General features: G+C 46.6%; 1 protein-coding gene across 4 annotated transcripts in view; it reads right to left on the minus strand.

The window, feature by feature from the left end:
* Positions 1-11,928: 11,928 nt before the first annotated feature.
* The window catches only part of lt (vacuolar protein sorting-associated protein light), a 263,565-nt gene continuing 261,841 nt past the window's right edge, over positions 11,929-13,652 (minus strand). For 3 of the 4 annotated variants that reach the window (XM_045740821.2, XM_045740818.2, XM_045740819.2), the window contains exon 19: positions 11,929-12,766. In XM_045740821.2, coding sequence (XP_045596777.1) covers positions 12,713-12,766 — 54 coding nt within the window. In that variant the 3' untranslated portion in view covers positions 11,929-12,712. Of the gene's footprint in view, positions 12,767-12,947; positions 13,070-13,652 lie in introns of those variants that run through there. The other variant, XM_069323831.1, reaches the window with a different exon arrangement.

The following is a 13,652-nucleotide window of genomic DNA, read 5'->3' on the forward strand; positions in this document are numbered from 1 at the left end:
CATAATTGACCACAAGATTATTTTGTACAGGAACCTAAGAAGTCGTTTGAAGATTCCTTAGATGGACGAAATAATGCTGTGATGCTGTGGCTAGTGCTGTGAACTATCACGAACAGCACTTGAATCACTAATATTTGAACATTGTACACAGTCATTATCACACTCAGGTTCTTCTGTAATACTATCATGGCTAAATAATACAAGTTATATATATATTTTGACATTATTAGGCAATGCTGTGGTCACAAGCTGAACAGCAACCAAGGCCGGCGCACGACGGCCTTGGTTGCTCGCTCAGTACTGAGGCTCCCACACCCGGGAATGTGGACCACGATTTTTTTTAAAGATGGCGTCTGTTTACACGAGCCCTGAGGAAGCTGATGTGAACCCCATGTAGCCGCGTGAGTTTTGAATGGAACGTGAAAAATACAAATACTGTACCCGGAGGCGCATAGCGCACCCCAGACGTGGGCCTGCAAGTGCATTGCACAGTTAAAGGGTTAATCATGTACTGCACATTAGCTGAATATGATAACTCGATGGTAGGTGAAAAAATTCAGCAATGGTTGTAATAAACCCCAGCCAGTTTCTGGGTGAGCCCCGGAGGCTCCCTGAAGCTAGCTTACTAATTAAGAGTCATCAGTCAAAGTCATTTGTATGCCTGCCGTGGACTATGAGCCAGAACCTGCCCCCCCCCTCCCCCCCCTCAAAGAGGCACAGGGAACAATAGCACATGAATACTTTACATGTAATGTTTATCACTTCTGCCATTACCCAGAAAGGTAGGCATATCAAAACACACCACTGCATGGTTTAGTACTAGACAGAAACCACAATACTGTATTAAGAACTCCCCCATTAAAAAAAAAAGTTCCAACTAACCATTCCGCTCATTAGCTCCACCTTCTCCCTCGTTAATGGGGAGCTAGCCTGGGGGAACTAGCCTGGGCAAGCCAGCTGCCACCAGTACAATTTTTGAATGATAAAAGGCCGCCAACTGGAGAGAGGGTGTCAGGGAGCTTCCAAGGCTCACCCAGAAACTGCCGTTTTATTACATTCAACGCTTGTTTTCTGTGGGGATCCCCATCGGCACTCTGAAGCTAACTACCCACAGAAAGGAAAATTGGGATTTACCAGGGAGGTGGAAGCACCGCAGGCACCCAAATGAAAAAGAGATTGATGGCCACTAAAGATGCCATAGTGCAACACAAGGCTGCAGTGAGTCAGGAACGGTGACCAGATGTCTGACAGCCCAGATTTTGAGACCTCCAAAACCCCCGTGCTCGAACATCGTTCAATGACACGTTCCCCACAGCCGACAAAAGGGCATACTTTTGAACACCATGGAAGGACGGAGTCCACTGCCCCTGGCAGACCTGATGAGCACTAGTCACAAAGCCCCAGCCGAGAGACAAGGCATCCATGAACACATCGAGCAAGGGCTCGGGTAGACGCCATAGCACTGAACCCTGAAAACCCCAAAGAGGAAGCCGGCAACACAGCAACCGACTGTAAGCCCCCACCCCAAGGCCAAACCTAATGCTCGCGAGAGTGGCAGAAGGCAGATCCCCGAAGGAACCACAACAGCCACCAAAACCAAACCCGACCCGGCGGGTAAACAAGCACAGGGAAGTTCAGACTCTCTCACAGCTGCTCGAGCAACTGCTGTGTGGCCCAGGAGCCCTCCCAAAACAGATGAAGGCATGAACTGCAGCCGCTGTAACGACTCCGGAGGGAGACAAGGAAGTGGTCCGAGAGTCCCAACCCAAGACCCAGCCAAGTCCGAACCTGGACAGAACCAGATGGGACTTCCCTGGTGAAATGGGAAACAACCATCCTTCCGGCGAGCAGACAAGCAGACTGGCTGGGAGCCCATACCTAACCAGCCGTCGAGGTAGGCTAACACCCTGAAACCTAGCAGACGTAGATCGGCCACCACGAACCGGGCAATACACGGAAAATACGAGGTGCCAGAGACCGGCCAAAGGAAAGGCAAGGACGACTGAGAAGCAGGCCACCCCACCATGAACCTAACCAGTCCCCTGAACCCCAGAGGAAGCAGGACATGCCAACATGCTGCCCGAAGGGCCAGGACACTACCCAAATGGTGGTGTCCCGGCCATAAAAGAAGCCAGATTTGGGACAGTGAGTCATCCAGAAGGAAGCCAGTGGTACAGACCGGACAAAACCAGAATGAACAGAAGAACTGCACTGACCCGTTGCAGGACTGGAACAAGATGACCCGATGAAGCGAAGAAGCAGCAGCACACCCTGCGAGCTCTGAACCCCCAGGAGGAGGAGGAACAGCTCAATGCCACCACAGGCTGGAGGACACGACCTGAACCACCCATGAACTCTGGGACCAAGCGTAGGCAACCAGAGCCAGCCACTCAATCAGAGGCAATGTATCGGACTGGAGGAATGTCACAAGTGGAGTATCACAGTGTTCAGCTTCTTGCACCGGTAATGTTCATTGTCTACATAAACGATCTACCAGTGGGAATACAGAATTATATGAACATGTTTGCTGATGATACTAAGATAATAGGGAAGATAAGAAACCTAGAAGATTGTCATGCCCTTTAAGAAGACCTGGACAAAATAAGTAAATGGAGCACCACTTGGCAAATGGAATTTAATGTGAATTAAATGCCATGTTATGGAATGTAGAATAGGAGAACATAGACCCCACACAACCTATATATTATGTGAGAAATCTTTAAAGAATTCTGACAAAGAAAGGGATCTAGGGGTGGTTCTAGAGAGAAAACTATCACCTGAGGACCACATAAAGAATATTGTGCGAGGAGCCTATGCCTACACTTTCTAGCTTCAGAATTGCTTTTAAATACATGGATGGCAAAATACTAAAAAAATTGTTCACGACTTTTGTTAGACCAAAGCTGGAATATGAAGTGGTTGTATGGTGCCCATATCTTAAGAAGCACATCAACAAACTGGAAAAGGTGCAACTGACATGCCACCAAGTGGCTCTCAGAACTGAAGGACAAGAGGTACGAGGAGAGGTTAGAGGCATTAAATATGCAAAAACTAGAAGACAGAAGAAACAGAGGTGATATGATCACTATGTACAAAATAGTAACAGGAATCGATAAAATTGATAGGGAAGAATTCCTGAGACCCGGAACTTCAAGAACAAGAGGTCATAGATTTAAACTAACAAAATAAAGCTGCTGGAGAAATAAAAGAAAATTCTCTTTTGTAAGCAGAATGGTAAACGGTTGGAACAAGTTAGGCGAGAAGGTGGTTGAGGCCAAAACCGTCAGTAGCTTCAAAGCGTTATATGACAAAGAGTGCTGGGATAGACGGGACACCACGAGCGTAGCTCTCATCCTGTAACTACACTTATGTAATTACTTGGGTAATTACTCCCCCAGTGCCCCGACCACGGGGTGACCTAGCGAAGTGACCGGCGCCCCAAAACCAGCATTGCATGTAATGAAACGCCATTTTCTTGGTGAGCCCCGGAGGCTCCCTGGAGCTTATCGGGCTAATGTATGTTATATTAGACCGGGACATTAGCTAAGGAGTTCAGACCTACCAGGGACCAGTGCCAGAACCTGGCCCCTTCAGAGAGGTTTCAGGGAGCAATGGCCCTGGAAAACCCCCTTGTGGTTGGGGTTTTCCTTATCTGCCATCGACTGGGGTTAGGCACCCAGAAAGGAGGTAGGCATAACAAAACAAACCCCACAATGATAAAAAACTAAAACAAAAACAAAACTGAGAGGTAAAAACTCCTACAATCCCAAGGAAACAAGCAAACATCACACTTTACTGCCGCGCCCAACGTCCGCGCAGCCCTCCCCGCCCCGAGAGGGGGAGGGGGAAGCCCCGGATCTACTGCGCTGGCTGCTTAGTTTCAGTTCGGAAGCTAAGCTTCAACCAATGCGAAAAAACGCCGACCGGTGGGAGGGAGGGTTGCCAGGGAGCCTCGGGGCTCACCCAGAAAATGGCGTTTCATTACGTTTAACGTTGGTTTTCTGTGGGGAGCCCCTATGGCTCCCTGGATCTTCATACCCAAAGAGAAGGAAAAGAAAGGGCTAACTCGGGAGGCTGGCCGCCACAAACTCCGCAACGCGAAGCCGAGACAACAGGCTGCAACCTGCAACCCAAGGCAACAAAAATGCACAGGAGCAGACGCGCATAGAGAATGGGCGGCCAAGAACCTGTGCAACCCTCAAAACCCTGTGCCCGAAATGAGCCCTAGATGTCACCAACACAGCAGGAAAAGCTGCAAACATCTGAACAGCACGGGCGCAAGGACAGACCTGCAGGCTGAAAGACTTGAGAAACCCTGCGGACGACCTGAGAGACCCGATCCCTGAAACAAGGAACGAGAGGAACCTGGATCAACCCAAAGTGCATCCCCAGACACGGTACGCAGGTAACGGCAAAAAGTGCAACTGGACAACACAGGACGCACCCCCGGCCAAACCTAATCAAGCATCAATAACCCAAGAACCCCTCCGGAAAACAGCCGTCTCGACCGTCGCCAGAAGGACGGAGAAAGGCTGTAAACGTACAAACCTACCACCAGTACCAAAGAGCAGAAACCTGAACCGAAGGGGCTACCACAACCTGAGGAGAAGATAAGAAGGCACCATGATCAAGGACCAGTACGGCTCAGGCAACGCATGAGCAGGCTGGAGGTGAAACAAAACACGAGAAAGCTTATGAAACGGGGCAGATGTGACGTCCACCCCGAACGCAAGCTGGAGCGGCTCCGCCAGCGCCACACAAAACGAGCCGACAGTAAGAAACATCAAATAACTGTAGTCCTGAAAACTCAAGAAAGGACAAGACAACCGATGCGAAAGAGAAGACAACCTACGAAGAGCAAGAAAAGGTGCATAGAAACACCAGGAATGTCATACTGTCGCCAAGACGAAGCTCGCAGGTGGGTACACCGTCAACAAAGCCACCTGATCACCACAGAGATGGTGATACCCGCATCAAAATACCGCGAAGAGCTGAAGAGAAGGCTGAAGCAGTCACGTACATGACCGATCCAACCTGACGAAAGAGGCAGAGCCGCAGGAAAACGCCCCGGGTTCGGACACCTATCAAGCAGTGTCTGAAAATAAAACTGGGCCGGCCACCAAGGAACCATAAGGACCACTCTCGTGGGAATGGGCTCCAATCAAGCCAGAACCCGAAGCAACAGCTGGACCGGGAGAAGAGGAACAGGTACCCCCACCTCGACCAGTCCTGCCGAAAAGCATCCATCTGTGAACGCTTCGCAGGCGGGTAAGAGCACCACATAAAATGGGCGATGCCTAGACCACGCCAACTCGAAGACGTCCATGGCCAGGAGTCCATACGTCCGGTAGAGCCAAAGAAACGAGTCGGCGACGAATGGCCAATCCGCGAACAGGGGAATGAACCGAGACAGCTGTCCGCCAGGACGCAGGACACACCCCGGACATAAACCTTACGGTTAGCCAAACCCCGAGAGTCCAGCAAACGAACCGCTCTAAGGAACCAACCCCAAAGGTCAACACCTAAGAGAAACCCTGTGGTTCCACAAAGAACCGCCAGAGAACAGTCCGAATGGAGCTGAATGGTAGAGCACCGAGTGACCCAAACCCTCCGAAGCGCAAACCAGACAGCCACTGAACTCCCGAACCTGTGCTGTGAGCCCAACGGATGGACAGACCCCACCATCCTCGGCTGACCAGGTGAGTACTGGTCACAAAGCCTCAGCCAAGAGATGACCTGTCCGTGAACACATTGAGCGAAGGCTCGGGGAGGTGCCAAGGCACGGAACCCCGAAAACTCCAAAGAGGAAGCTGGTGACGCAGCACCAACACAAGATCCCCAGAGGAACGAACCCAACGATTGCAAGAGAGGCGGAAGGGGAGTCTCCAAAGTTAACCAAAGCGAAAGTCTCCAAAGCGCCCACTAACTGCGGGACCATGCGAGAGTCAACAGAGCAAGCTGCTCCCCCAGCGCCCCGTCAACAGAGAAGGGAACAGAGCCCCTTCCGAAAGAAAAAATACATATACACATGTATACATATGTATATACACACACACATACATATACACATTTATCATACACACAAGGTATGTTACACACGCGCGCGTATGCACATACACATGTGCACACAACGACATGCCACTAAGTGGCTCCCAGAACTGAAGGACAAGAGCTATGAAAAGAGGTTAGAGGCATTAAATATGCAAAAACTAGATGATGGAAGAAAGAGGTGATATGATCATTACGTTCAAAATAGTAACAGGAATCAATAAAATTGATAGGGAAGAATTCCTGAGGCCGGGAACTTCAAGAACAAGAGGTCATAGATTTAAACTAACGAAACAAAGCTGCCGGAGAAATATACTGAAAATTCACTTTTGTAAACAGAGTGGTAGACAGTTGGAACAAGTTAAGTGAGAGGGTAGTGGAGGCCAAAACCATCAGTATTTTCAAAGCATTATATGACAAAGAGTGCTGGGGAGACGGGACACCACGAGCGTAGCTCTCATCCTGTAACTACACTTAGGAAATTACACACACACAGTGTACACACATACATGTAAAAAGAAAATTACAAGCCGGCGACCAGTGGGCAGAGAGCACCACTCCGGCCAGGCAAAGAAGGCACAAAACTGCATCAAAATGGAAAACCCGATGTAAAAACAACACTCAAACGTTCCCAGAGGAACAGGAAACGGGCAGAAAACACCAGAAAAGCAAAGAAACAACAACAGGAGAATAAAACCCCTGAAAAAGGGTTTAAAACTCACCCAAGACGCTCGCTCGCACAACCAGGTGCATGTAAACAAACCGCAATGCCGTCCTGGTGGCCACGCCGGGAAACCGGCAGAAGTATATGGCCACCAGAACATAGGGCTGTGACCGACGCAAAAGATATGAAAACACGCCAGCAAAAGTGGGAAGCAAGCAGACTGGATGGGCGAAAAATTCCGCCCAAAAGCAGAAAACCCAGGCAGGGGCAAACCGCCCCAGAACTGTTAGCAGGCATCCCCCACAGCCCCGGGAACCAGCAACAGAGGCCCCGGGGCAGAGCCGTCCTCCAAGCCCTCCGCCCTTAAAGAAAGGAAGAGGAAGAGTCCATGGGAAAGGCAGCAAGAAAGGGTCGCGGGTAAGACCCAGAAGCCTTGGCAGGAGGAATAGGCTCGAAAACCTCCGTCCCCAACCCGAACGGGGCAGCCCCCGAAAACCGCCAGTCTCTCGGCCTCAACTAAACCCCGCCCCGACCCCGAAACCCACAGACGGTCCGGAGCCGGGAATAGGAGGGAAAGGGGCGAACAGCACCTAACCAAAACGGGGCGGCTTTGGGGCATCCGAGTGGGAAACCAACCTAGCGTGTTGCAGCAACCTAACCTAGCTTGCAACACGGATGCCACCTGTACTCTGAACAGTAACAACATCAGGAGAGTACTGGTGAACAAGCAGAGAATCTCTCTCGCAAGACTCCGGGTCAAGGTGTCAGTGACCCAACAGGCAGCATGACGGAGGTAAAAGTGGCGACTGTCACCCAGAGACAAGGGCACAGCAACCAACGATCCCGTACAAGACGGGTTGGAACCCGGAAGACACATTCAATGGTCCACCGAGCCCAGACAGGGGTTTCCAGGGCCCGTAAGCTGACTGCTACGGGAAGCCCAGGCAAGATGTTACTAACCGGTTAAGATACCCAAAAATAACAAGAGGGTAGAGGATAGCACTGAAAACCCCTGCGACGTGTACAATCACGGGAGCCTAGCAGAGCCACCAAACACTACCAGTGGAACTATAGCCACACTAGGCAGACCCTCACCAGGCAAATGAAAATAAAAACAAAAGAAGACCCCCCAAAAGTACACCGTCTCTAGAGGCAACAGGAACCGGTCGCCGCTTAGGTGGCAGGTTGCGCAACACCTTGACGCCCTAATCAGCACAATACCAGTCCCTACCCAGGGCCAAACAAGGGCCCCAAGCCCCAGCTGGCCCCAAGGGTGAGGCAAATGCCGAGCAGCAAGAACCTCTACGGGAATGGTTCCCGAACGCCCCAGGGAAGATAACCCTGTCACGCAGGGGCAGTACTCACAGGGCGCTTAGGGAAGGAAGCCCCTAAGCGCATGCAGCCCCGGCACTGATGAGGTACTCCTGGCCACCGCACAACACAACACACGGCAGTGAACGCCACACAAGGCAAACACCGCCTAGGAAACTAAGGCCAGAGAAGCGTCTATCCCTGTTGACATTAGCTTACAAACTGAAGCTAGGCAGCCGGCGCGGTAGGTCTGGGGCTTCCCCCTCCCCCTCTCGGGGCGGGGAGGGCTGCTCGGACCAGTCTGAGCGGCAGTAAAGTGTGATGTTTGCTTGTTTCCTTGGGATTGTAGGAGTTTCTACCTCTCTGTTCGTTTTTTTGTTTTAGTTTTTTACCATGTGGGGTTTGTTTTGTTATGACTACCTTTCTGGGTGCCTAACCCCGGTCGATGGCAGATAAGGAAAACCCCAACCACAAGGGGGTTTTCCAGGGCCATTGCTCCCTGAAATTTCTCTGAGGGGGCCAGGTTCTGGCGGTGGTCCCTGGTAGGTCTGAACTCCTTAGCTAATTTCTCGGTCTAATATAACATACATTAGCCCGATAAGCTCCAGGGAGCCGTTGGGGCTCCCCACAGAAAATATACAAATAAAATAAAAAGAAATGCAAGAAGTTGACTTGCAAGCAAAGCGAACACCGCACCGACCAGACGAAGACGACTCCGGCACAAAAGTTGCACCAAAGGCCCACCTCGACAAGCAGAAGGCAAAGCCCTGGCAAGCCACAAATCAAAAGCCACAACCAAGAAGTGATGTCTGCAAGCTGAGAAGACCCCGGAACCCCAGAAGAGGCAAGCCACAAATACAGCTTGTTCTCCAAAGGTTTCCAATGTCAAGAAAACGATCAATTTAAAGTGTCCTCTCCTAACCAATTGGCAGATCAAAGCTGAAAAAGGGACAGTATGTCACTATTGTGAGCTGTTTCCATTTTCTAGTACAGTCCGAAAATTGTTGGCTTTATGTAATGCATACGATGCAAAAATGAGTGAGAGGGGTGGGGCAAATGAGCGCACGCTTGTTTTAAGAAATTTGATCGTTTGTTTACTTTGCTGGGGAAGTGAATTCTGTGGGTTGCGAGGGTTCAGTTTCTTTTGAACCCAGCAGTGGTTTGTGTTGGTTTGCTAACTTTCTGGGTGCCTTCCCTGATGAGGTGAAGGAGTGTCACCTGCTCTCTGCACCTATTGTAAGGGGAAACAATTTCTGACTGGTTCCTGGTAAGCTGAAGTAAATTCCGTGGCTGATGCAATCTAGTAGTTGGGAGCCACTTCAATGAGATAGTTTCAGGGACTCACAAGGGATTCTCCCCAGAAAAATTACTAACTTAAATTTTCTGAAATAGATGTTTTGTAGAAAAAAATGAAAAGCACAAAACTTTGCTAAATTTAGTTTATATTGCAAGAATAAATAATACCTCAGTCTTTGATTATCCCTCTTAATAATAACAAAATAATTTGGCACACAAATGGTTTTGAAGTAAAGGTTACTCGGTAGAATACATACCAAGGTCAACCCAACCCTCAGCTCTACTCCCTTCTCAACACTTATTTAAACGATTCTTGTTTCAATGGCATGCCTACCATATATTTTATTAGTGCCCTGTTTAAATATTTATAGCCCAGAATAATTTTTTAAATAAATTTGTTTACAATTTTTACCCTAAAAGGTCAGTATTGCGCCCATAAATATCTGTGCTCTTGGTGGTCGCCCAGTCAGCCTGATGGTAATACCAGGGTTGCACTTGGTATAGTTATAGAGAACACCCCTATTGACATTTACAGTTGGTAGACCTAGATGTGTTACCTAACTGCAGCAAACCTTGCTCAACATGCAGGGGTATTCAGACCTCTGCCTGAATACCAAGAGGTCTACAATATTAATTGGTACTGAACCATTTCAGTGGCACCTTGATTAACGAATTTAATCCGTTCTGACACCGAGCTCATCATGTGAAACGCTCGTCTTGCGAAACAACAACAATGTCGTCGGACGCGTCCGAGAACCAGTGAGAACGCTAGGAAGCACCATCTGGTTTGCTTGTTAATCGAGACAAATTTTCTGCAAGTGGCTCGCTCGTTACTCGAAATGCTTGTAACTGGAGTTGCTCGTCACTCGAGGTTCCACTGTATTTTAATTAGCTTAGTTAAAAAGTTTTCATAACTTGCTATGAGAAAAACACTTTCGTAGTGCCCACTAAACACTGCTAGGCTTTCTTCTGACATTGCCAGGGTACACATCTCTATAAGAAGTCTCTCCAACTCTAATTGATGGTCTGTAGAACATCAAACACAATTCAATCTAGCATGAAAATGACAAATATTTATTGATACTGTGGCAGTTAATACAGGCCTGTAATTTTCAGATTTTGTCTTTTTAAGACAAGGAATAATGAATTTATTAAGATCCTCTTAGCTATTAACTGGATCACAATGCATGCACCTGTGTTATGCTCAGAGAGAGAGACACGCAAGCACACATGTGTACCCAACTGCCTAGCTCTTGGAGAGGCTTTCAGTGCATCTCTAATTTCTGTAACGTTGCACATCTAAGGACGAGTGTAAGTGAATTTGCGCAGTGCTCTAGATAGTCTACAGGGCAAAGAAGCTAAGCATTCATGACCAGCCTGATTGGCTATCATAATGAACATTAGACAAAATTTATCATTGGCAATAATCATGAAACAAAATTTAGCTCTACTTGCTGTAACATATCCCAGATGTCCTGTGGCTTAAAGCACAGAGCGACCCGTGTTTGATGAACAAGTGTAGAGTACAATGTGCATTCTTCAATTTTTTTTTACACTTTTTAAAAGCTTAGCTATGCAATATTACTTCATTTATAAAAGTGATACAACTCATATATATGGACAGATAGCATCTGTTGTGATGTCTTTCCTAAAAGAACTTCTGAACCTCAAGGGGTCAATCATATGAAAAATTTTCCCAATTGAAAACATGTTTTGTTAAAAACCCTTAAAGAAGTACTTGCAACATGTGAGTTACAAAATTAAACCTGACGTGGCTACCACAAACATGACAGGAGTGAGAACTGTTCTCAGCAAGACCATACAAGTGAGACTCCAGAAGGCTACAACAAACATGACAGGAGTGAGAACTGTTCTCAGCAAGACCATACAAGTGAGACTCCAGAAGGCTACAACAAACATGACAGGAGTGAGAACTGTTCTCAGCAAGACCATACAAGTGAGACTCCAGAAGGCTACAACAAACATGACTGGAGTGAGAACTGTTCTCAGCAAGACCATACAAGTGAGACTCCAGAAGGCTACAACAAACATGACTGGAGTGAGAACTGTTCTCAGCAAGACCATACAAGTGAGACTCCAGAAGGCTACAACAAACATGACAGGAGTGAGAACTGTTCTCAGCAAGACCATACAAGTGAGACTCCAGAAGGCTACAACAAACATGACAGGAGTGAGAACTGTTCTCAGCAAGACCATACAAGTGAGACTCCAGAAGGCTACAACAAACATGACAGGGTTGAGAACTATCCTCAGCAAGACCATACGAGACACCAGAAGGAAAAAAACTGGAAAAGATGCAAGGCTACTGTCTGGGTGGAGACAAGTCTCTTTTTCACAATTCAACAAGTGTAAAGTTCTTCGTAAGTTCAGCCTTACCAGAAATGTACAAACCAAAGCAACTTACCTAACATATTGAGACTGATGCTCATCACTAATATTAACAATGCTCATTATATCTCTCAGCTTCACTAAAGAACTGGAATTTTAGTATTGTGGTTGATGGACGAGGGATTGGCAATCAAGTCTTAATTTTGTAATAATATCTTAAAAAAAAAATGTACATGTAGCGGTATTGGCTATGGAAACAATTTCATAAACTCTGGAATGTATTTACAGTAGTGTACGCTGCCTAAGCAGCTTCCTGTTTTCACAGGTGTGGGAGGACGAAGGTGGGAAATAAGTGTTATATGGGCTCAAGTTGAGTGCAGCATTAAGCAAAGTTTTCAGTACTTTTGTTTATTGCACACAATGATGATACTTATGGTTACTGTACCACTGCAGGTTTACTTTGCAGCAAAACAATAATGGTACATTTGCCAACACATTATGACTGAATCAATATGTGTATAATGCTATGAATATAATGGAAATAACAAGTTACAAACAATGATAAAATCAAGAAATGTGGCCATATAAACAAGCTCATATTTATAATCAAGATTTTGATACAATGAAAAAAATGGAGAAGTGAAATCTAAGCAGGCATGTGTGTTGCATTACTTGGTGAACATGGATGAGAAGTGTTCCTGACCAAGGTGAACAAGAGAACAGGGTCCAAAGATGTGAAGACTGTGCATAATTAGATGGGATCATCATCCACGGCAATTGGATCAGTCGATGTAGCAGAAAGGCTGTGGGATAAATACATGTTATCCATACCAACATTTTAAACATTTCAGGGGTCACAATACCTGTAGATATACCAAATAATTTACTTTAATACTGTACAGTGCCTCAGAATACAATATTCTTATAAGTATGCCGAGAGGATAGCAAGCTTCTGCCATCCTGCAAGTTGCAAAGAGACCATGAATGGCCTCTACAAATAACTCTTGTGGTATTATCGTGAGAACATCTGGGAGTGATGAACCTTCATAACGTTAAGAACAATCTCTTCTTGTCATTCCTGCACACTAGGCACACATCCTGAGGGCAAAAATAATAATCTCTGAACAAATACTGTACATAAAAAATAAGTGGTTTTTGTCTTCAATGATGTTTATCTTAACCAGTTTTGTGAATTATTTACCTGTTGTATTTTCTTTACTGTATTTGTAGAGTATGGAATAGTCATTCACTATGACAGGCTAGTTACTCTTGTTTCAAAACATTTGGTACATGTTCTGTAACATCCATTCTGACATCTGGCCTACAGAACATAAGTTTGGGCTTGGTGACTATTGCTATATGCAAGCGAAGAAAAAGTCGCTTCATGCGGTGGATTTAAATCTGTCAGGAATACCTTGTTTTTGTTTAAGATGAACATTAAGATAAGCGTTATAATGATTAACCCTTCTATTGTGCATGTCAAACAGGAATGCCCCCCGTGCCATATCTGATTATAATGCACAAGTCAAATTTTGATGATTTAGAATACTGCACAAGACTTGAAAGGCCTGTGAACAAAAAGGTGTGTACATAGGGTTCACATTTGCTTTCTCAGGCCTCCAGTAAACAGATACCATACTATCTTGGAAAAAAAATCATGGGCACCCCTCCTGGGGTGCGAGGGCCTCATTATTGAGAGGGCAGCCATGGTAAATACTGTACATATAAAATATTTGAAACATAACTAAAACTGCTGAATGACAAGTATGAGAGTTTGAGTCTGCAACATTAGTGTATGGGACTGTGTTTTGTGTGTGTAATTACCTAAGTGTAGTTACAGGTCTTCCCAGCACTCTTTGTCATATAAGGCTTTGAAACTACTGACGGTCTTGGCCTCCACCACCTTCTCACTTAACTTGTTCCAATCGTCTACCACTCTATTTGCGAAGGTGAAGAAATTTGCGAAGGTGAATTTTCTTATATT

Source organism: Procambarus clarkii, chromosome 13 (genome assembly GCF_040958095.1).
Source record: "Procambarus clarkii isolate CNS0578487 chromosome 13, FALCON_Pclarkii_2.0, whole genome shotgun sequence".
In the NCBI taxonomy this organism is placed as follows: domain Eukaryota; kingdom Metazoa; phylum Arthropoda; class Malacostraca; order Decapoda; family Cambaridae; genus Procambarus; species Procambarus clarkii.